We start from the raw sequence: 23,284 nt of genomic DNA on the forward strand, positions 1-23,284 counted from the left end.
CATCTCAAAAAAGAAAAGAAAAGAAAAAGAAAACAAATCTTGCAGGCTCCCTGGCCTCTCCATAGGACCAGAACTCCACCCCTTTCGGCCCAGAAACCCAATTGGTTCCCCCAGAAAATAGGTAGAAGTCAGACTCACATTAAAAAAAGTTTTATTTAGGGAGCTCCAGGGAATGCGGTGGGAAAGGAGAGGTGCGGTGTCATTGCCGCCCTCTCCTCCCACCTAGTGCATTAATAGTGGATGGGAGCATCTGACAGAAGTGAGATCAGGCAGTGGGTGTCTGCACCCCACAGCGCATGTTGGCTGGAACAGCAAAGTCTGAAAGGAAGAAATCAAGGTTAAAACTAAGGGGCCTAGGTAGAGTTCCAGGCCCCACTGGAGACCCAGAAATCCTAGGAACCTTTCCTCTTCAGGAAACTAGAGTTTTGGTCCTGAGCCTACTCCTTCCCTCAGACCCAGGAGTCCAGTACCCCAGCCCCTCCTCCCTCAGACCCAGGAGTCCAGACCCCCAGCCCCTCTTCCCTCAGACCCAGGAGCCCAGACCCCCAGCCCCTCCTCCCTCAGACCCAGGAGTCCAGTCCCCCAGCCCCTCCTCTCTCAGACCCAGGAGTCCAGTCCCCCAGCCCCTCCTCTCTCAGACCCAGGAGTCCAGTCCCCCAGCTCCTCCTCCCTCAGACTCAGGAGTTCAGACCCCCAGCCCCTCCTCCCTCAGACCCAGGAGTCCAGTCCCCCAGCCCCTCCTCCCTCAGACTCAGGAGTTCAGACCCCCAGCCCCTCCTCCCTCAGACCCAGGAGTCCAGGCCCCCAGCCCCTCCTCCCTCAGACCCAGGAGCCCAGGTCCCCAGCTCCTCCTCCCTCAGACCCAGGAGTCCAGGCCCCCAGTTCCTCCTCCCTCAGACCCAGGAGCCCAGGCCCCCAGCCCAGCCCCTCCTCCTTCAGACCCAGGAGTCCAGGCCCCCAGCTCCTCCTCCTTCAGACCCAGGAGTCCAGGCCCCCAGCTCCTCCTCCCTCAGACCCAGGACCCCAGGCCCCCAGCCCCTCCTCCCTCAGACTCAGGAGCCCAGGGCCCCAGCCCAGCCCCTACTCCCTCAGAGCCAGGAGTCCAGGCCCCCAGCCCCTACCGCCTCAGACCCAGGAGTCCAGTCCCCCAGCCCCTCCTCCCTTAGACCCAGGAGTCCAGGCCCCCAGCCTCTCCTCTCTCAGACCCAGGAGTCCAGTCCCCCAGCCCCTCCTCCCTCAGACCCAGGAGTCCAGGCCCCCAGCCCCTCCTCCCTCAGACCCAGGAGTCCAAGCCCCCAGCCCCTCCTCTCTCAGACCCAGGAGTCCAAGCCCGCAGCCCCTCCTCTCTCAGACCCAGAAGTCCAGGTCCCCAGCTGCTCACCTATCTGCTGAGGTTTAGGCAAGTTCAGGTTGCCCATGATTTTGACAAACTCCTCACAGCAGAGGGTGAGCCGAGGGTTCAGAGTCCTCTCCTCCTCCACGGTGGACACTGTGAACCCTAGGGGCCAAGGGAGGGGAAGGAAAGTCAAGGAGTCCAGTGCCTCAGGCCTCTCAGAACTACATTCCCCAGGAGGCCTTGGGTGGCTCTCTGGCAGGGGCCTCTCTGGCAGGGGCTCTTCCCAGAATATTCCTAAAATTGCTTTCCCTCCTCCATGGACACTATGGGAAATTTAGTTTTCCCCCAGTTCCCTAAGCTCCACAAGTAAGGCCCAGGAAAACCCATGCCCTGCAGAATTCTAGGCATCTGGCAGTCACATAGTTTCTACATCCACACACAGCAGGCTCAAGCACTTTATCTTTTTTTTTTTTTTTTTTTTTTTGAGACAGGGTCTTGCTGTGTCACCCAGGCTGGAATATAGTGGTACGATCATAGCTCACTGCAGCCTCAACCTCCCAGGCTCAAGCAATCCTCCTACCACAGCCTCCCAAGTAGCTGGCAGCATGCCACCATGCCTGGCTAATTTCTTGTATTTTGTAGAGGCAGGGTTTTGCCATGTTACTCCAGCTGGTCTCGAACTCACTCCTGGGCTCAAACGAGCCTCCTGCCTTGGCCTCCCAAAGTGCTAGGATTACAAGTGTGAGCCCCCTTGCCCAGCCTCAAACACTTAATTTTTTTTGGCCAGAGAAATTTCTGAGACTGGTCGTCTTCATGCCCTACAAGGATTACAGAGATTTACACTCCACTTTCAAAGTTATGTACGCCCCACACCTCTTCCAGGAAGCCCTCACCATGGTAATCGTGAGCAGGGTAGATCAGACAGTCTCCTGGAAGTGTGAAGATCTTTTCATGGACCGAGTGGTACAAGGTCTTGGCACAGCCTGGGGAAGGAAAGATCAGAGGTCAGTGGATCAACAGGACAGAAGACTCTAACCCCTTCCTTCAAGAAAAGGGTAGGAGGATAAAATCACTATAGCTAAACCCTCTCCTTCGTGTCCTGCCAATATCCCTTTGTCTAAGTAGAGAACAGGGAAAGGCATTCTAGGCAGATGGAACAGCATATACAAAGAATTGAGGAATGGCAAGAAATTCAGCATGGCTGTAAATAGGGTTGGAATGACACCGTGAAGCACCAAAGAGTGTCATTTGTGACCTTGGCTGTCACCCAGGGGATGTCGAGTAAGGGTTCTGAACAAAGAAGGTGGACTAGAAGGTAAGAAACTGAAGACAAAGCCGGGTGCAGTGGCTCATGCCTGTAATCCTAGCACTTTGGGAGGCTGAGGCGGGTGGACTACCTGAGGTCAGGAGTTCGAGACCAGCCTGGCCAACATGACAAAACCCTGTCTCTACTAAAAATACAAAAATTAGCCAGGCATGGTGACCCATGCCTGTAATCCCAGCTATTCGGGAGGCTGAGGCAGGAGAATTGCTTGAACCCAGGAGGCGGAGGTTGCAGTGAGCCAAGATCACACCACTGCCCTCCAGCCTGGGAGATAGAGTGCGGCTCTGTCTCAAGAAAAAAAAAAAAAGGCTGGGCGCAGTGGCTCACGCCTGTAATCCCAGCACTTTGGGAGGCCGAGGTGGGTGAATCACAAAGTCAGGAGATCGAGACCATCCTGGCTAACATGGTAAAACCCTGTCTCTACTAAAAATACAAAAAAATTAGCCTGGCGTGATGGTGGGTGCCTGTAGTCCCAGCTACTTGGGAGGCTGAGGCAGGAGAATGGCGTGAACCCAGGAGGCGGAGCTTGCAGTGAGCCAAGATTGCACCACTGCACTCCAGCCTGGGCGACAGAGCGAGACTCCGTCTCAAAAAACAAGAAGAAGAAGAAAGAAACTGCAGACATGAGGACATGAGGCCCAGGAGGAGAGTGTGAAGCCATGGTCCCCACAAGCAGCTCTGAGTCCTAAGTAGGGGGCAAACCTCTATTCCACCTTGCATTTCAGCCTAAATCCTTCAGCTTCCTGACTGTACTGTGAATGGATAAATGGGAGATTGGGAGCCTTGGAGAGAAAAAGACAGAGACTGAGATGCAGAGATAAGGAGAGAGGGAAGAGGGAGGAAGAGGCCTGGGGATGTGGCTTCCACGGCCATCTCATCATGGCTTCTGTCTTTCCCTCTCATCCAGCCTCACCTCTCCCCACAAGGCAGCTAAATTCCAGGCCTAGTGTTAACCCCACATTCACACACATGCTCAAAGGATGGCCCAACCCTGAGATTCTGAAACTATACTCGCTTTCTACAGGGAAGCTCCTAAATCTAACTGCCCCTAGCAGCTAGACTCCAGATGGATCATTCATTGCTCCCTGGCAATTAAACCTCTGGCTTTAACAACTTCTTTTTTTATCTTTTTTTTTTTTTTTTGAGATGAAGTCTCACTCTGTCACCCAGGCTGGAGTGCAGTGGCGCAATCTTGGCTCACTGCAACCTCCGCCTCCTGGGTTCAAGTAAATCTCTGCCTCAGCCTCCCGAGTAGCTGGGACTACAGGCACCCACCACCATGGCCAGCTAATTTTTGTATTTTTAGTAGAGACGGGGTTTCACCATCTTGGCCAGGCTGGTCTTGAACTCCTGACCTCATGATCCATCTGCCTCGGCCTCCCAAAGTGCTGGGATTATAGGCGTGAGCCACCATGCCCAGCCCTTTTTTTTTTTTTTTTTTTTTTAGCTATATTTGTTTCTTAGAGAGGGAGTCTCACTATGTTGCCCAAGCTGGGCTCAAATAGGTAACTAACACACCCCTGAATCTAACTGTCCCCCAACAGCTAAGCCCCTGAATCTAACTCTTCCCATACTCTAGCATGGGGGTCCTTAACCCTGGGTACCGGTCCGTGGTCTGTTAGGAACTGGGCTGTGCAGAAGGTGGTGAGCGGTGGGTGAGTGAGCAAAGCTTCATCTGTAGTTACAGTCGCTCCCCATCACTCCCGTTACCACCTGAGCTCTGCCTCCTGTCAGATCCGCAGCAGCATTAGATTCTCATAGGAGCACAAACTCTATTGTGAACTGCACATGCGAGGGATCTAGGTTGCGTTCTCCTTATGAGAATCTAATGCCTGATGATCTGTCACTATCTTCCGTCTCTCCCAGATGGGACCATCTAGTTGCAGGAAAACAAGCTCAGGACTCCCACTGATTCTACATGATGGTGAGTTACATAATTATTTCATTATCTATTGCAATGTAATAATAAAGTGCACAATAAATGTAATGCATTTGAATCCTCAAAACTATGCCCTGCCATGGTCCATGGAAAAATTGTCTTCCACGAAACCGGTCCCTGGTGCCAAAAAGGTTGGGGACCACTGTTCTAGCAGGTAAACTCCTTGAATTTAATACTGAAGCCCCCTAAAAGTCTAATGTCCATCCATTCATTCTTGTAACAGATACTTCAACACTTGACACACACGTAACTATATGAAGATCTTGGGCTGGATAAAGGAGCTGGTCACCTTGCTGGAAGTCTGTCCGCCCACACCCACGGATCAACAGGGCATCTCCAGTGAAGGCCATGCTGTGGTCATTCAGGACGAAGGTGACACAGCCTGGGGTGTGGCCAGGGCTGGCCCTGGTCTCCAACGCCTGGCAGGGGTGGAAGAGTACAGAGATAGTCACCAAGAAGCCTTCTAGATGAAACTGGCCCCCAAAGCCCCACCCTACCCCAGGGTCTTATCTAGATAAACATTTTGGTAAAAAATGTAGATTCCCAGGCTGTAATCTTATATCATCAGAGTAAACTCCAAGTGGATTAAAGATTTAAATGCATGAAAAATAAAACCACAAAGCTGTGACACACAACAACAAAAATACAAATAATATCTGACCTCTGGTTAGGAAGGTGATATGGTTTGGCTGTGTCCCCACCCAAATCTCATCTTGAATTGTAGCTCCCATAATCCTCATACGTCATGGGAGGGACCAGGCAGGAGGTAATTGAATAATGGGGGCAGGTTTTTCCCATGCTGTCTCGTGATGATGAATAAGTCTCACGAGATCTGATGGTTTTATAAAGGGCAGTTCCCCTGCACACTCTCTCTTGCCTGCCGCCATGTAAGACAGGTCTTTGCTCCTCCTTCGCCTTCCACCATGATTGTGAGGCCTCCCCAGCCATGTGGAACTATGAGTCCATTAAATCTCTTTTTCTTTATAAATGACCCAGTCTTAGGGATGTCTTTATTAGCAGCATGAGAAAAGACTAATACAGTAAATTGGTACCAGTAAAGTGGGGTGCTGCTATAAGGAGATGTGAAAATGTGACTTTGGAACTGGGTAACAAGCAGAGGTTTGAACAGTTTGGAAGGCTCAGAAGAAGACAGAAAAATGTGGGAAAGTTTGGAACTTCCTAGAGACTTGTTGAATGGCTTTGACCAATATGCTGAGAGTGATATGAACAATGAAGTCCAGGCTGACATGGTCTTACATGGAGATGAGGAACTTTTTGGGAACTGGGGTAAAGGTCACTTTTGTTATGTGTTAGCAAAGAGACTGGCAGCATTTTGCCCCTGCCCTAGAGATCTGTGGAACTTTGAACTTGAGAGAGATGATTTAGGGTATCTAGTAGAAGAAATTTCTCAGCAGGAAAGCATTCAAGAGGTGACTTGAGTGCTGTTAAAAGCATTCACTTCAGTTTTATGTATTCACAAGGATATGGTTTGGAATTGGAACCTGTTTAAAAGGGTAACAGAGCATAAATGTTTGGAAAATTTGCAGCCTGACAATGTGATAGAAAAGAAAAACCCATTTTCTGAGGAAAAATTCAAGCCTGCTGCAGAAATTTGTATAAGTAACGAGGAGCCAAATGTTAATCACCAAGACAATGGGAAAAATGTCTCCAGGGCATGTCAGAGGTTTTCACAGTAGCCTCTCCCAACACAGGTCCAAAGGACTAGGAGAAAAAATGGTTTCATGGGCAGGGCCCATGGCCTTGCTGTTTTGTGCAGTCTCAGGACTTGGTGCCCTGCATCCCAGTCGGGGCTAAAAGGGGCCAAGTACAGCTCAGGCCATTGCTTCAGAGGGTGCAAGCCCCAAGCCTTGGTGGCTTACACGTGGTGCTGGGCCTGCTGATGAACAGAAGTCAAGAACAGAGATTTGGGAGCCTCCAGCTAGATTTGAGAGGCTGTATGGAAATGCCTGGATGTCCAGGCAGAGGTGTGCTGCAGGGGTGAAGCCTTCATAGGGAACCTCTGCTAGGACAGTGCAGAAGGGAAATGTGGAGTGGGAGCCCCCCACAGAGAGTTCCCACTGGGGCACTGCCCCTAGTGGAGCTGTGAGAAGAGGGCCATCGCCCTCCAGAACCCAGAGTGTTAGATCCACCGAGAGCTTGCACCATGTGCCTGGAAAAGCCACAGATACTCCACACCAGCCCGTGAAAGCAGCCAGGAGGGGGGCTGTACCCTGCAAAGCCAGAGGGGCAGAGCTGCCCAAGACCATGGGAACCCACCTCTTGCATCAGCATGACCTGGATTTGAGACATGGAGTAAAAGATCTTTTTGGAGCTTTAAGATTTGACTGCCCCACTGGATTTAGGACTTGCACGGAGCCTGCAGCCCCTTCATTTTGGCCAATTTCTTCCATTTAGAATGGATGTATTTACCCAATCCCTGGATCCCACTGTATCTATGAAATAACTAAACTTGCTTTTGATTTTACAGCCCCATAGGTGGGAGGGACTTGCCTTGTCTCAGATGAGACTTTATTTTGTTGTTGATTTTTTTTTTTTTTTTTTTTTTGGAGACAGAATCTCACTATGTCACCCAGGCTGGGGTGGAGTGGTGCAATCTTGGCTCACTGCAACCTCTGCTTCCCAGGTTCAACCAATTCTTGTGCCTCAGCCTCCCGAGTAGTTGAGACTACAGGCATGTGCCACCATGCCTGGCTAATTTTTGTATTTTTAGTATAGACAGGGTTTTACTATTTTGGCAAAGCTGGTCTTGAACTCCTGACCTCAGCTGATCTGCCTGCCTTGGCCTCCCAAAGTGCTGAGATAACAGGTGTGAGCCACCATGCCCGGCCTCAGATGAGACTTTGGACTGTGGACTTTTGAGTTAATGGTGAAATGAGTTGAGACTTTGGGGGACTGTTGGGAAGGTATGATTGGTTTTGAAATGTGAGGACATGAGATTTGGGAGCGACCAAAGTGGAATGATATGGTTTGGCTGTGTCCCCACCCAAATCTCATCTTGAATTATAGCTCCCATAATCCCCATGGGTTGTGGGAGGGAGCCAGTGGGAGGTAATTGAATCATGGGGGTGGGTTTTTCCCATGCTATTCTCATGATAATGAATAAGTCTCACAAGATCTGATGATCTTACAAACGGCAGTTCCCCTGCACACGCTTTCTTACCTGTCGCCATGTAAGCCATGCCTTCACTCCTGTTTTGCCTTCCACCATGATTGGGAGGCCTCCCAAGCCAGGTGGAACTGTGAGCCCACTAAACCCCTTTTTCTTTATAAATGACCCAGTCTTGGGTATGTCTTTTTTTTTTTTTTTTTTTTTTTTTTTTTTTTTTTTTTTGAGACAGAGTCTTGCTCTGTCACTCAGGCTGCAGTGCAGTGGTGCAATCTTGGCTCACTGCAACCTCTGCCTCCCCAGTTCAAGCAATTCTCCTGCCTCAGCCTCCTGAGTAGCTGGGATTACAGGCATGTACCACCACACCTGGCTAATTTTTATATTTTTAGTAGAGATGGGGATTCACCATGTTGGTCAGGCTGGTCTCAAACTCCTGACCACGTGATCCGCCTGCCTTGGCCTCCCAAAGTGCTGGGATTACAGGCGTGAGCCACCACACCCAGCCTTCAGGTATGTCTTTATTAGCAGCATGAGAACAGACTAATACAGAAGGGATATTCAAATGTGATACCTAAAGTGATAAATCATTAAGGAAAAGATCAGTCAGAAGGTTCTGAATGGCAGCAACACCATAAACAAAATCTAAAGAGAACCAATATGCTGGGAAAATATATTTGTAACATACACATACCACACAGTGGTCAGTATACTTAATATACAAACAGATCTTGCAAACCAATTTTAAAAAGGTAAGCACACTAATATAAAAATGGAATACCCAACAGTCATTAAAAGCAATACTGTTGAAATAAAATTCAATGTTTTACACTTTTAAAAATAAAAAATAGGCAGTGGTGGCTGGGTGCTGTGGCTCATACCTGTAATCCCAGCACTTTGGGAGGCCGAGGCGGGCAAATCACCTGAGGTCAGGAGTTCGAGACCACCCCGGCCAATGTGGTGAAACCCCATCTCTACTAAAAAGACAAAAATTAGCCAGGCATGGTGGCACATGCTTGTAATCCCAGCTACTTGGGAGGATGAGGCAGGAGAATTGCTTTAACCCAGGAGGCAGAGGTTGCAGTGAGCCAAGTATTGCACCATCGCACTCCAGCCTGGATGACAAGAGCAAAACTCCGCCTTAAAAAAAAAAAAAAAAAAAGACAGTGAAAAGGTAGCCCTCAGAGTGGAAAATGATATTTACAAACATAAACAGTAGTCCTTCCTTATCCGCAGGGGATACCTCCAAGAACCCAGTGGATATCTGAAACCTCAGATAGTACAAACCCTATAAATACTGTTTTGTTTTGTTTTGTTTTGGACGGAGTCTGGCTCTGTCACCCAGGCTGGAGTGCAATGGCATGATCCTGGCTCACTGCCACCTCCCCCTCCTGGGTTCAAGTGATTCTCCTGCCTCAGCCTCTCAAGTAGCTAGGGTTACAGGTGCCCACCACCATGCCCAGATAATTTTTGTATTTTTTTAGTAGAGACAGGGTTTCACCATGTTGGTCAGGCTGGTCTCAAGCTCCTGACCTCAGGTGATTCACCCGCCTCAGGCTCCCAAAGTGCTGGGATTACAGGCGTGAGCCACCGTGACTGGCCAATCTATGTTTTTTTTTCATCTGATAACCAAGAAGGCTACTAAGTGATTAACGAATGGGTAACATACTCCTATACAGCACAGATACACTGGACGTAGGGATAATTCATGTCCTGAGTGGGATGGTGTGAGATTTTATCATGCTACTCAGAACGATGTACAATTTAAAACTTACTAATTGTTTATCTCTGGAATTTTCCATTGAATATCTTCAGGCTATGGTTGACCACAGATAACTAAAACCACAGAAAGTGAAACCACAGGTAAAGGAGTTGTACTGGATCCAACAAAGTTCTTGGATCCGGAATATATAAAGATCATCTACAAATCAAAATTACTGGGCAGTTTCTACTAAAGCTAAATCTACACATACCCTGTGGCTCAACCCTTGGTATACATGTGGTCCTTGACTTAAGATGGTCTGACTTATGATTTTTTTTTTTTAACCAGAGTCTCACTCTGTCACCCAGGCTGGAGTGCAGTGGTGCGATCTCGACTCACTGCAACCTCCACCTCCCGGGTTCAAGCGATTCTCCTGCCTCAGCCTCCTGAGTAGCTGGGATTCCAGGCACCCACCATCACACCTGGCTAATTTTTGTCTTTTTAGTAGAGATGGGGTTTCACCACATTGGCCAGGCTGGTCTCAAACTCCTGACCTCAAATGATCCGCCTGCCTCATCCTCCCAAAATGCTGGGATTACAGTTGTGAGTCAGCCACCATGCCTGGCTTTTTTTTCTTTCTTTCTTTCTTTCTTTTTTTTTTTTGAGATAGTCTCTCTCTGTCGCCCAGGCTGCGGAGTGCAGTGGCATGATCTCAGCTCACTGCAACCTCAGCCTCCTGGGTTGAAGTGATTCTTGTGTCTCAGCCTTCTGAGTAGCTGGGATAACAGGCACGCATCACTGTGTCTAGCTAATTTTTGTACTGTTATTTAGTAGAGACGAGGTTTCATCATGTTGACCAGGCTGGTCTTGAACTCCTGGCATCAAGCAATCTGCCCACACTAGCCTCCCAAAGTGTTGGGATTACAGGTGTGATGTGCCCGATGACTAACAATTTTTTGACTTTACAATAATGTGAAAGTGATACATTTTATTTCTTTTTTTCATTTGTCTTTTTTTTTTCTTCAGTAAAGATGGGCTCTCACTATGTTGACCAGCCTGGTCTTGAACTCCTGGCCTCAAGCAATCCTCCCATTTCAGCCTCTCAATGTGCTGGGATTACAGGCATGAGCCACTGCACCAAGCCAAAAGTGATACACTTTCAATAGAAATCATATTCCATGCACCCATACAGCTATTCTGTTTTTCACTTTCAATTCAGTATTCAATAAATTACATGAGATATTCAACACTTTTGTATAAAATACAAGGCTTTGTGTTAGATGAGTTTGCCCAACTGTAGGCTAATGTAAATGTTCTGAGCACTTTAAGGTAAAGTAGGCTAACCTATAATGTTCAGTAGGTTAAATGTATTAAATGCAGCCAGGCACGGTGGCTCACGCCTGTAATCCCAGCACTTTGGGAGGCTGAGGCAGGCGGATCACAAGGTCAGGAGTTCGAGACCAGTCTGGCCAACATAGTGAAACACTGTCTCTACTAAAAATATAAAAATTAGCTGGGTGTTATGGTGTGCACCTGTAATCCCAGCTACTCAGGAGGCTGAGGCAAGAGAATCGCGTGAACCCGGGAGGCAGAAGTTGCAGTGAGCCAACATCGCACCACTGTACTACAGCCTGGGCAACACAGTGAGGCTCCATCTTGGAAAAAAACATATATATGTATAAAATGCATTTTTTTAAAGACAGGGCCTCACACTGTACCCAGGCTGGAGTACAGTGGCGCAATCATATCTCACTGCTGCCTGGAACTCCCAGGCTCAAGCGATCCTCCCACACCAGCCTTTCCAGTAGCCGGGACTATAGGCGCACCACCATGCCTGGCTAATTTGTTTTTAATTTTTTGTAGAGACAGGGTCTTGCAGTGTTGCCCAGGCTGGTCTCAAATACCTGGGCTCAAACTATCCTCCCACCTCAGCCTCCCAAAGTCCTGGGACTACAGGCATGAACCACTGTGCCCAGCCTATTATTATTATTATTATTTTTTTTTTGAGACGGAATCTCGCTCTGTCGCCCAGGTTGGAGTGCAGTGGCATGAACTCAGCTCACTGCAAGCTCCGCCTCCAGGGTTCACGCCATTCTCCTGGCTCAGCCTCCCGAGTAGCTGGGACTACAGGTGCCCACCATCACACCCAGCTAATTTTTTTTGTATTTTTCAGTAGAGACGGGGTTTCACCGTGTTAGCCAGGATGGTCTCCATCTCCTGACCTCATGATCTGCCCACCTCGGCCTCCCAAAGTGCTGGGATTATAGGCATGAGCCACCGCGCCTGGCCTTATTATTATTAACTAATACAAAAATATCTACAATCTACTTCAGTTCATAGGAAAGAAAAGTTTTAATAAGACAAATTAAATGACACACCATGAGGAAACAGTCGAACACGTCTAGAATGTGGAATATTTTAGAAGACAGCATGTCAGGAAGCTTCAAAAGTCAATACCCTGGAGGGCCAAGCACAGTGGCTGATGCCTGTAATCCTAGCACTTTGGGAGGCCGAGGCAGGTAGATTACTTGAGGTCAGGAATTTGAGACCAGACTGGTGAACATGGTGAAACCCCATCCATACTAAAAATACAAAAATTAGCCGAAGCCAGGCACGGTGGCTCGCCTAATCGCGACACTTTGGGAGGCCAAGGCAGGTGGATGACCTGAGGTGAGGAGTTCAAGACCAGCCTGGCCAACATGGTGAAACCCCGTCTCCACTAAAAATACAAATATTAGTCAGGTGTGGTGGTGATGTCTGTAATCCCAGCTACTCGGGAGGCTGAGACAGAATTGCTTGAACCCAGGAAGCGGAGGCTGCAGTGAGCTGAGATCACGCCACTGCACTCCAGCCTGGGTGACAGAGTGAGACTCCGCCTCAAAAAAAAAAAAAAAAAAATTAGCCAAGCATGCCAAGCGTGGTGGCACATGCCTATAGTCCCAGCTACTGGGGAGGCTGAGGCAGTAGAATTGCTTGAACTTGGGAGGCAGAGGTTACAGTGAGCAGAGATCATGCCACTGCATTCCAGCCTGAGTGACAGAGCGACACTCCGTCTCAAAAAAAAAAAACAAAAAACAAAAGTCAATATCCTCAGCTTGGGTGACAGAACGAGACTCTGTCTCAAAAAAAAAAGTCAATATCCTGGGGCAAAAGGATATGAAACTGTTCTAGATCCAAAAAGATTTTTGATAAATAAAAAATAATAAATAAATAATAAAAAAGAAAACAAAACAAAAAGAAAAGAAGGAAAAAGAAAACACATACACACACACAAAAGAGACTAAATAGACATAATGGCCAAACACTAAGCTCAATTGTATCCTGGTTCCTAAAAACAGCCGTAGGCTGGGCACCGTGGCTCACACCTATAATTACAGCACTTTGAGTCACCGAGAGGGGAGGATCATTTGAGCCCAGGAGATTGAGACCAGCCTGGGCAACATGGTGAGATCCTATCTCTACCAAAAAAAGAAAGAAAAAAGAAAAAAAAAGCTGTAAAAATTATTCCTAGGGTAATTGGAGACATCTGAACACAGCTGAATATTTAATAATGATATAAAGTTACTGCATATTGGCCGGGCGTGGTGGCTCACGCCTCTAATCCCAGTACTTTGGGAGGCCGAGACGGGCGGATCACGAGGTCAGGAGATCGAGACCATCCTGGCTAACATGGTGAAACCCCATCTCTACTAAAAATACAAAAAACAAAATTAGCTGGGCGTGGTGGTGGGCGTCTGTAGTCCCAGCTACTCGGGAGGCTGAGGCAGGAGAATGGCATGAACCCGGGAGGCGGAGCTTGCAGTGAGCCGAGATCACACCACTGCACTCCAGCCTGGGCGACAGAGCGAGACTCTTGTCTCAAAAAAAAAAAAAAAAAAAAAGTTACTGCATATTTTGTTAGACGTGACAAAGGTTTTGTAAAAGAGGAAGTCTCAAAGTATAGCCTAGAGAACCCTGACACTCTGCAAAATCAAAACTATTTTTGGACTTTTTGCCCATTTTCACTCGCATTCCCCAAAAACATTTGGGGGAGAGGGGCGCGGTTCTAAAAGTTTCATGACCTATAGTGACATAATTGCTCTGATGGCTGATGAAATTTGTGCTTGTGTATTTTTTTTTTTTTTTTTTTTTTGAGACAGTCTTGCTCTGTGGCCCAGGCTGGAGTGCAGTGGCGCGATCTCGTCTCACTGCAACCTCTACCTCCTGGGTGTTCAAGTGATTCTCATGCTTCAGCCTCCTGAGTAGCTGGGATTACAGGAGCGTGCCACCATGCCCGGTTAATTTTTGTATTTTTAGTAGGGACGGGGTTTCGTCATGTTGGCCAGGCTGATCTCAAACTCCTGACCTCGGGTGATCCGCACACCTCGGCTTCCCAAAGTGCCAGGATTACAGGCGTGAGCCACCGCGCCCGGCCTGTGCTTGTGTATTGTTATATTTTGTACTATTATTTCAATGTAGATTTTAAAAAATTCAAAATAAGAAACTGTGGGTGGGGAACATATAACATCTTGACCTAAAGCAGCCTTCATTGTCCCTGAAACTTGTCGAGTGATTTCCGCAACAGCCCAGCCTGCCTAACCCCAAATTCTTTCAACAAATTCATTCTTCCCTTCCATGATGCATCATGTCCGTGACACATCCCCAGAGCTTTTCTTTCATCTGTTGCCTGCAGCAGCTAAACCTGAAACTACCCCCATCAAAGAAACATAATCCAGAAGGAATCCTGTAAAGCATTCAGCTTGCTGGCCTTGGAGTTCCCACGGCCTACACTGCCCCCTGGTGGCAGGTAAGCTCTAAGCTTCTTTTCCATTTGGTTCCCAAGTTCTTTCCCTTCATTACTCAAAACTATAGTAAACCCCTCTTATCTGCCTGGGATACATTTCAAGACCCGGAGTGGATGCCTAAAACCGCAGATAGTACAGAACCCTACACACTATGCTTTTTCCTATACATACGCACCTATGATAGAGTTTAATTTATAAATTAGGCACATTAATAAATCAATAATAACTAATAATAAAATAGAACAATTACAGCAAGGCATGATGGTGCACGTCTGTAGGCCCAGCTACTTGGGAGGCTGAGGCGGGAGGATCGCCTTAGCCAGGGTTCAATACCAGCCTGGACAACATAGCGAGACCCCCACCCAAACAAACAAAAAAAAAGAATAGGTCGGACACAGCAGCTCAAACCTGTAATCTTAGCACTTCGGGAGGTCAAGGCAGGTGGATCACTTGAGGTCAGGAGTTCGAGACCAGCCTGGCCAACATGGTGAAACCCCATCGCTACTAAAAATATTTTAAAAATCAATTAGCTGGGTGTGGTGGCACTCGCCTGTAAATCCAGCTACTGCTACTCGGGAGGCTGAGGCAAGAGAATCGCTTGAACCCAGGAGGCAGAGGTTGCAGTAAACCGAGATTATGCCACTGTACGCCAGCCTGGGCAACAGAGTGAGACTCCATCTCAAAAGAAAAAAAGATGGAGTGATGGATGGTTAGAGGTGTGCATTGTAAAAAAAAATTTTAAGCCTGGTGCAGTGGCTCACTCTAATCCCAGCACTTTGGGAGGCCAAGGAGGGAGGATTGCCTGAGCCCAGGAGGTGGAGGCCAGCCTGGGCAATGTGGCAAAACTCTGTCTTTACAAAAAACACAAAAACTAGCCAGGAGTGGTGGTGCACACCTGTAGTTCCAGCTATTTGGAAGCCTGAGGCAGGAGGATCGCTTGAGCCAGGAGGTTGAGGCTGCGGTGAGCTATGATTGCACCACTGCACTCCAGCCTGGATGACAAAGTGAGACCCTGTCTCAAAAAAAAAAATTTTTTTTCAGCTTTTCTCTATGCTTGAAATTTTTCATAATAAAATGTTGGAAGAAAAATTACTCGTTTCACAATTTTAAAAGGAGGAAGTATTGAAACCCACACTTGAGCCACATAAGAATCAATGGTGGAGCTTTTAAAACATGCCAATTCCTTGTGTCCACCCAGAACAATTAAATCAGACTCTCTGATTCTAAGGGACCTGGGGGATCAGTGTTTTCAGCAGTACTTCTCTAAGCCAGCGTATTTAACAGCAAACCTAACTTTCTGATTCGGCCACCCTGTGGCAGCTAAGATGTTCACTTCTCAATCAGTGTATTAAAAAAAGAAAACTCGGGCCAGGTGCGGTGGCTCACACCTGTAATCCCAGCATTTTGGGAGGCTGAGGCACGCAGATCACTTGAGGCCAGGAGCTCACGACCAGCCTGGCAGTATGGCGAAACCCCATCTCTAATAAAAACATAAAATTTAGCCAGATGTGGTGGTGCGCACCTGTAATCCCAGCTACTGGAGAGGCTGAGGCAGAAGGATCACCGAAAGGCGGAGGTTGCAGTGAGCCGAGACTGCGCCACTGCACTCTAGCCTGGGCGACAGAGTGAGGCTCTGTCTCAGAAAAAAAAGAATTGCTCCTGTTTTGGCGATCCACTGCCTTGTAGCGTCATCATGTATTAAACAGTCCCCTGCTGTGTACTTTGTCCCCTGCCCTACACCCCTGCTGTCTTTTGTGCACATGAGCAAGGGTGTCTCTGGGCTTCACACCTAGAAGGGGAACCTCTGGGTTGGAGACCCTGAAGGCAGCCAGCTAATCCTTGAAACAGCCTCAAGAGGAAGGTGCTGTGATAAACTCTGTGTTTTAGCGCAGGGAACTGAGGCTCCCAGAGGGAGGCAGAGGTTGCAGTGAGCCAAGATTGTGCCACTGCACTCCAAACTGGGGGACAGAGTGAGACTCTGTCTCTAAAAAAAAAAAAAAAGAAAGAAAGAAAACTCATTCTACAATGAAACCACTTAAATTTGTCCCACCTTTTGTGTAAGATGAACAACCAGTTCAAGAAACTGGGAGTTTCTATGAAAATTAAACATTTGCCGACTCAGTGACCCAGAAAGTCCAGTCCTTAGAATTCAGGACAATGTTCCCCAAGATATTAGCAGAAGAATCTTCATAGCAGCATTATTCGTGGTAGCCAAAAACTGAATAATCAGAAGGAAAATGGGGTGTAGTGGCTCATGCCTGTAATTCACTTTGTACTTTGGGAGGCTGAGGCAGGAGGATCGCTTGAGCCTAGGAGCCACCACAACCTGCCCATTTTGTAGGGCAAAAATTATGGCCAGTGGACCACATTTGGCCTGCCATCTGTTTTTATAAGGCCTGTAAGCTAAGAATCATTTTAACTTCTTTTCACATTGAAAACTATCAAAGTAACATGTAAAAACTAGATGGGGCTCACACCTGTAATCCCAACACTTTGGGAGGCCGAGGCAGGAGGGTTGCTTGAGGCCTGGAGTTCGAAACCAATCTGAGCAACACAGCAAGACTCAGTCTCTACAAAAAATTGTTTAAAAATTAGCTGGGCATGGTGGCACATGCCCATAGTCCCAGCTACTCAGGAGGCTGCAGGAGGAGGATCACTTGAGCCCAGGAGTTGGAGGCTGCAATGAGCTATGCTCATGCCAGTGCATACTAGCTTGGGCAATAGAACAAGAGCCTGTCTCAAAAAAATTTTAAAAAAAACCTATATGAAATCCAAATTTTATTTTTTATTTTTATTTTTTATTTTATTTTATTTATTTTTTTTTTGAGATGGAGTTTTGCTCTTGTCACTCATGCTGGAGTGCAATGGCACCATCTGGGCTCACTGCAACCTCCACCTCCCAGGGGAGGTTCAAGCGATTCCCCTGCCTCAGCCTCCTGAGTAGCTGGGAATACAGGCACACCCCACCACGCCCAGCTTATTTTGTATTTTTAGTAGAGATGGGGTTTCACCATGTTGGTCAGGCTGGTCTCGAACTCCTGACCTCAGGTGATCTACCCACCTCAGCTTCCCAAAGTGCTGGGATTACAGGCATGAGCCTGGCCTGAAATCCAAATGTAGAGGCCACAAATAAAGTCTTATTAGAACACAGCCATGCCTATTCATTTATGCAGTGTCTGTGGCTGCTTTCATGCCACAATAAGAGAGCTGAGTAGCTGTCACAGAGACCCTACTACCTGTAAAAACTGAAAATATTTACTATCTGGTCCTTCACAGAAAAAGGTGGCCAACTGCTGCTCTATAGCAATAAGAAGGAAAGAACTCCAAGTATAAACCAACATCATGTAGAGTGGAAAAAAGGCCAGACACAAAAGAGTACACTGTATAAGTCCTGTTTATAATGTCAGAACAGGCAAAACCGGCCTGTGGTTAAATGCATCAGAAGAATGGTGCCTTAGGAGGGCGGTCATTGGCCAGAAAGGGAGGCAAGGAAGACTTCTGGGGTGATGGGCAAGTTCTGTATCGGGATCTGGGTAAGTACTCATACACATGTACAATATGTGGACTCACTTCATTCCATGAATGTTAACAACTCGGTTTTGTTTGTTTGTTTGTTTGTTGAGATGGAATCTCGCTTTGTCACCCAGGCTGGAGTGCAGTGGTGCGATCTTGGCTCACTGCAACCTCTGCCTCCCGGATTCAAGCAATTCTCCTCCTGCCTCCTCAGCCTCCTGAGTAGCTGGGATTACAGGTGCCTCACCACCATACCACTTAATTTTTGTATTTTTAGTAGAGACAGGGTTTCACCATGTTGGCCAGGCTGATCTCGAACTTCTGACCTCAAGTGATCCGCCCACCTCAGCCTCTCAACGTACTGGAATTACAGGCATGAGCCACCACACCCAGGCTAACAATTCATTTTTTTAAAGTAGAAGGAAAAATAAAGGAGAGAAAAATGGACCCCCATCTCCAAAATCTCAGACAAGCCAGGCATGGTGGCTCACGCCTATAATCCCAGCACTCTGGGGAGGTCGAGGTGTGCAGATCACCTGAGGTCAGGAGTTTGAGACCAGCCTGGCCAACATGGTGAAACCCTATCTCTACTAAAAATACAAAAATTAGCCAGACATGGTGGGTGGCACATGCCTGGAATCCCAGCTATTTGGGAGGCTGAGACAGCAGAATCGCTTGCACTCAGGAGGCAGAGGCTGCAGTGAACTGAGAGCTTGCCATTGCACTCCAGCCTGGGTGACAGAGCAAGACTGTCTCAAAAAAATAAATAAAAATGTGCCTGGGCACAGTGGCTCATGCCTGTAATCCCAACACTTTGGGAGGCCAGGGCGCGCGGATCACCTGAGATAGGGAGTTGGAGACCAGCCTGACCAATACGGAGAAACCCCGTCTCTACTAAAAATACAAAATTAGCTAGGCATGGTGGCGCATGCCTGTAATCCCAGCTACTCGGGAGGCTGAGGTTGCGCTAAGCTGAGATAGCGCCATTGCACTCCAGCCTGGGCAACAAGAGCAAAACTCCATCTCAAATAAATAAATAAATAAATAAAACAAAAAAATTCGCTGGGCTTGGTGGTGCACGCCTGTAATCCCTGCTATTTGGGAGGCTGAAACAAGAGAATCACTTGAACGCGGGAGGTGGAGGTTGCAGTAAACCAAGATCGCACCACTGCACTCTAGCTTGGGCAACAAAGTGAGACCCTGTCTCAAATTAAAAAAAAAAAAAAAAGTTGCCTAAGGCTGAGGGGGGAAAAGGGAAGGATAGGGGTGATGGCTAAGGGGTGTGGGGTCTTTTTGGAGTAATGGAAACATTTTCCAATTAATGGTAGTAATGGATGTACAACTCTGAATATACTAAAAGTCATTGAATTGTGCACTCGAAATAGATAAATTATATGGCATGTGGGTTATATCAATAAAGCTATTAAGCCTGGGCAACATAGTGAGATTACAGCTCAACAAAAAATTAAAAAATTAGCCAGGTATGGTGGCAGGTGCTTGTAGTCCCAGCTACTTAGGAGGCTGAGGCATGAGGATCACCTGAGCCCAGAAGGTCAAGGCTGCAGTAAGCTATGATCCCACCATTGCACTCCAGCCTGGGTGACAGAGCAAGACCTTTTCTCAAAAACAAACAAACAAACAACAACAACAAAAAAGGGTGGGTGCAGTGGCTCATGCCTGTAATCCCAGCACTTTCAGAGGCCCTGTAATCCTAGCACTTTAGGAGGCCAAGGTAGGAGGATCACTTGTGCCCAGTAGTTCAAGACCAGCCTGGGCAACATAACAAAACCCTGTCTCTACAAGAACATACACAAATCAGCCAGGCGTGCTGGTGCATGCTTGTGGTCCCAGCTACCAGGGAGGCTAAGGTGGGAGGATCACCTGAGCCTGGGAGGTCAAGGCTGACTGCACTCCAGCCTAGGTGACAGAGACCCAGTCTCAAATAAAAAAAAAAAAAGAAAGAAAGAAAAAAAAAAAAAAAACACTGAAGCTAAATCTACCATAGCTAAACCCTTCGTTCATTTCAAGACATGTTTGTTAGCACCTATTATGTACAATGTACATACATGTACAATGCATTTTTGCCTGCTTCCAGAAAAGGCTTGAAATAAAGCTTCTGTAACCATTGTAGCTGAACTCTCTTCCCACACACAGCCCTCATTTCCTCTAAACACTCTGACTCAAATGAACTGTCCCTATTTGGCAAAACTCTCTAACCTGGAGGCTGTCTTCTGTCACCTGACATTCTGTCCCCAAAGTCAGCCAAACTTTATTATACATCTTTAGCAATTGATCAGAAGAATGCCCTGCCAGCTGTTTCCCTCTCTCTGAGGGCAACTCCCCTGGCCCTCCCTCCTTCGGCCTGGTTTCAATTCTGGCCGGAAACCCGCTGGTGCCTGTGGCAAAGAAAGTGAGGAAGGCAGGAACCTTTAGACTTCCCAGTGTGAGGCAACGGCAGGGCTAGGACTAGGGTGAGGCTGTTGGTGCAAGATTTAAGGAGGCGCTCACTCACAGGTGCGGACCCTGCACTTACAGGACCCTGAGAGCGAGTGCCTCCTTAAATGTTGCACTCCAGGGTCCTCACCGTCCTTTTCCTAGTCCCGGGCTCCGGGTTCTAAGCACCCAGATGCTCCTTCCTCAAACGGAGGTTTCCGCAAGACAGGACTGGGTCTCTTTCCTTCTCAGCCCTGCCCTCAGAATTCCAGCCCCTAATCAACTTTTATGGAGATGCATGCCAGGCCAAAGGGCTGCCCCTAAGCTTTAGGAAGGAAACTCCTTAAATGCTGTTGACTTAGGAGTTCCGCCAGTGCCCCACCTGCCCAGAGCCTCTTGCCCCAGTGCCCCACCTGGGTTTATGGTGCCCCCCTCCCAGAAATATGAGCTCAGGGGTCAGAAACCCAGGTCCTGAGGTCCCTCCTCCCCAAGGACTCAGGATCCCAGGCCCCCAGTCCCCTCTTCCCTTAAGTTTAAGAAGTCCAGGCCACCACCCTCTTGGGGACCCAGCACCCAACTCACGAAGCGCCCGAAGCGGATGGAGTCTCCATCCTCAATGTGTAAGTCAGCCTGGGCCCCACTAAGGCGGGAGATGACAGACTGGCAGCCAGGAAGGAGGGAACGGAGCAGCCCCGAGCCTGTAATGTGGTCCGCGTGGCAGTGGGTATTCACTGGGAGAGAGAGGAGGGACAGGTCCGGAGGGTACAGAAAAGACCTGGGAGTCCCAGCCCAGATCCTTCTCCCTCAGACTCAGGAGTTCTGGGCCCCAGCTTCCCATTCCACTGACGCTGCAGCCCAGCCCCGCTGGGATCCATGAGTTTGGTCCCCGGACTGACCAGCATACAGCAGCCGCAGCCCCAGCTCCTTGATCAGCTGGGCATCCCGAGGCGCTGTTTCCAGGACTGGGTCGATCAGAACGGCCTCCCGGGACTCTCTGTCACCCAGCAGGTACGTGAAGGTGCAGCTCACGGGCTCGAACATCTGGGAACGGGGGACCCAGGTGAGAGCGCAGAACCGGACTTCCACCCACTGGAGGCCAAGTAGTCCAGACTGACCCTATCCTCTTCCTAAGATCCAGAAGCAGAAACCCCAGCCCACTCTTTCCCCGGGAGTCGGGAGTCCGGAGCCCCACTACCTTCCCCTATCAGAACAAAAGAGTTCCAACTTTCTAACATCCCAAAATCAGGGTCCCCAGCACGTTCTTTCATAGAGGACCCAGGGGTCCGACTCCAAGCCCAGAGGCCCCCAGACCACTCACCTTTAAAGGACCCAAGAGTCCAGCCCTAAACCTCCACCCCGCTTTCCGCAAGATGCAGGCGTGGGTCCCCCCGGATCTCTCCCTATTAAGAGACCCGGGAGTTCCGTCCTTGCTGCCGCCTAGTGCCCAGCAGTCCCCTCCTAGGTCCAGCCACCCGCACCTGCCGCAGGAGGATGGGGGCTCCAGACCCGCCGCGCTGGCTCAGCTGCCGCCGGGCGACCCTCAGTACAGCCTCCGCCATCGCGCCCACTGCGGGGTCAGGAATGAGCGGAGGCCGAGCGCCTGCAGGAGCCGGGCGCTACGGCACTGACCCCGGGAAGGGCGGGGCGGGGGCGGAGCACGCCTTAAAGGGGCCACGGACGCCTGGGGCAGAGGGCGGGGGACCGCCGAGCGGGACTGGGGCGAGGGTGAGACCGAGGAAGCCAGAGTGCAATGCCTGGACGCTTTGAGACCCAGAAAAAACAGAGAACAGGGAGACACTCAAAGTGCGAGGGACAGACGCTCAGAGACACACAGACATACTCATGTAGGAACAGAGATAGGGAGAGAAGTAGAAACCCAGGGAGAGGCCCCAGTACACTCATAGCCTCGGGGCCGTTTTTTTTCCTTTTTCTTTTGTTTTATTTTGAGACAGAGTCTCGCTCTGTCACGCAGGCTTGAGTGCAGTGACTCGATCTCAGCTTACTACAGCCGTAAACTCCCGGGTTCAAGCGATCCTCCAACCTCAGCCTCCCGAGTAGCTGGGACTATGGCACGTTGCCACCACACCCGGCATTATATATATATATATTTATATTTATACACACACACACACACACACACACATACATGTATATAAAATTTGTTTTTTGCAGAGACGGAGTTCTCACTATGTTGCCCAGGCTGATCTCGAACTCCTGAGCTCAAGCGTTCCTCCCACCTTGTCCTCCCAAAGTGCTGGGATTACAGACGTGAGCCACCGCGTCCCGTGGGGCCGTTTTCTAGCAGGTGGTAGGATAGTCATGGTTAGAAAAAGATGTTCGGTTCCGGGAGGCAGAGGTTGCAGTGAGTAGAGATGACGCCACTGCACTCCAGCCTGGGCGACAGAGGGAGACTCTGTCTCAAAAAAAAAAAAAAAGATATTCGTTCGGTTCCAGGTCATTAATATCTTGAGGGACTTTTGAGTGGGTGCCTGGTTACCAGAACAACACTTGATCCCATTAAAGTTCATCCAGAAATTGCATAAGCATTTTATCAGGAATGTTTCTCTCTTTCCAGGAAGAAATCTTAAAAAAAAAAAAAAAAAAAAAAAGATAATTTTGCATTATTTCTTGAATAATCAGATTGGGGATTATTCATCTTCTGTTGGGGTGTGAACCTCTGAAAAGAGCTTTTGTTCATTTACACCAAGGACCTGGGGCTGAAAAACTGTAGTCTCAAGTCATGAGCTGTCAGAAAGTCTGCTCTTTGTAATCGCAGCAGTAGTGAGAATAGGACATCCCACTCTCATCTGGAGGATCTGTGTCACTTTGTGACATCAGAGCAGCCTTGATTTCCAGCCTAGGGGCAGAGCTTTTTTTTTTTTTTTAATTGTTAGAATTTTTTTTGTAGAAACAGGGGTCTTGCTATGTTGCCTAGGCTGGTCTCCAGCTCCTGGCTTCAAATGGTCCTCCCACCTGGGCCTCCCAAAATGCTGGGATTACAGGTATGAACCACTGAGTTATCCTGTCCCACAGCTTCTGAGGAGGGGTTTCCTGCAACAACATTTATCTTAATTCTGGAGTTTCCAGGGAATGGTCCCTGGAGCTATTTTCAGAGCACCCCTGTGTGAA

The 23,284-nt window shown here is 48.5% G+C and overlaps 1 protein-coding gene across 2 annotated transcripts; it reads right to left on the reverse strand.

Moving 5' to 3' along the window:
- Positions 1-134: 134 nt before the first annotated feature.
- ETHE1 (ETHE1 persulfide dioxygenase) lies at positions 135-21,809 on the reverse strand. Of its 2 annotated transcripts, XM_034946679.3 has the most exons (7): positions 21,634-21,809; positions 21,052-21,196; positions 20,738-20,886; positions 4,889-5,018; positions 2,230-2,319; positions 1,382-1,498; positions 135-318 (listed from the first exon to the last, which is right to left on the reverse strand). In XM_034946679.3, exons 1-7 carry the CDS (start codon positions 21,712-21,714, stop codon positions 266-268), a joined length of 765 nt encoding a protein of 254 aa, XP_034802570.1. In that variant the 5' UTR covers positions 21,715-21,809; the 3' UTR covers positions 135-265. The 2 variants fall into 2 exon arrangements, with proteins under 2 accessions (XP_034802570.1, XP_063456420.1); XM_063600350.1 differs by having other exon boundaries at positions 135-1,498.
- Positions 21,810-23,284: the final 1,475 nt, after the last annotated feature.

The sequence above is a fragment of the Pan paniscus genome, chromosome 20, assembly GCF_029289425.2.
Source record: "Pan paniscus chromosome 20, NHGRI_mPanPan1-v2.0_pri, whole genome shotgun sequence".
Taxonomy (NCBI): Eukaryota; Metazoa; Chordata; class Mammalia; order Primates; family Hominidae; genus Pan; species Pan paniscus.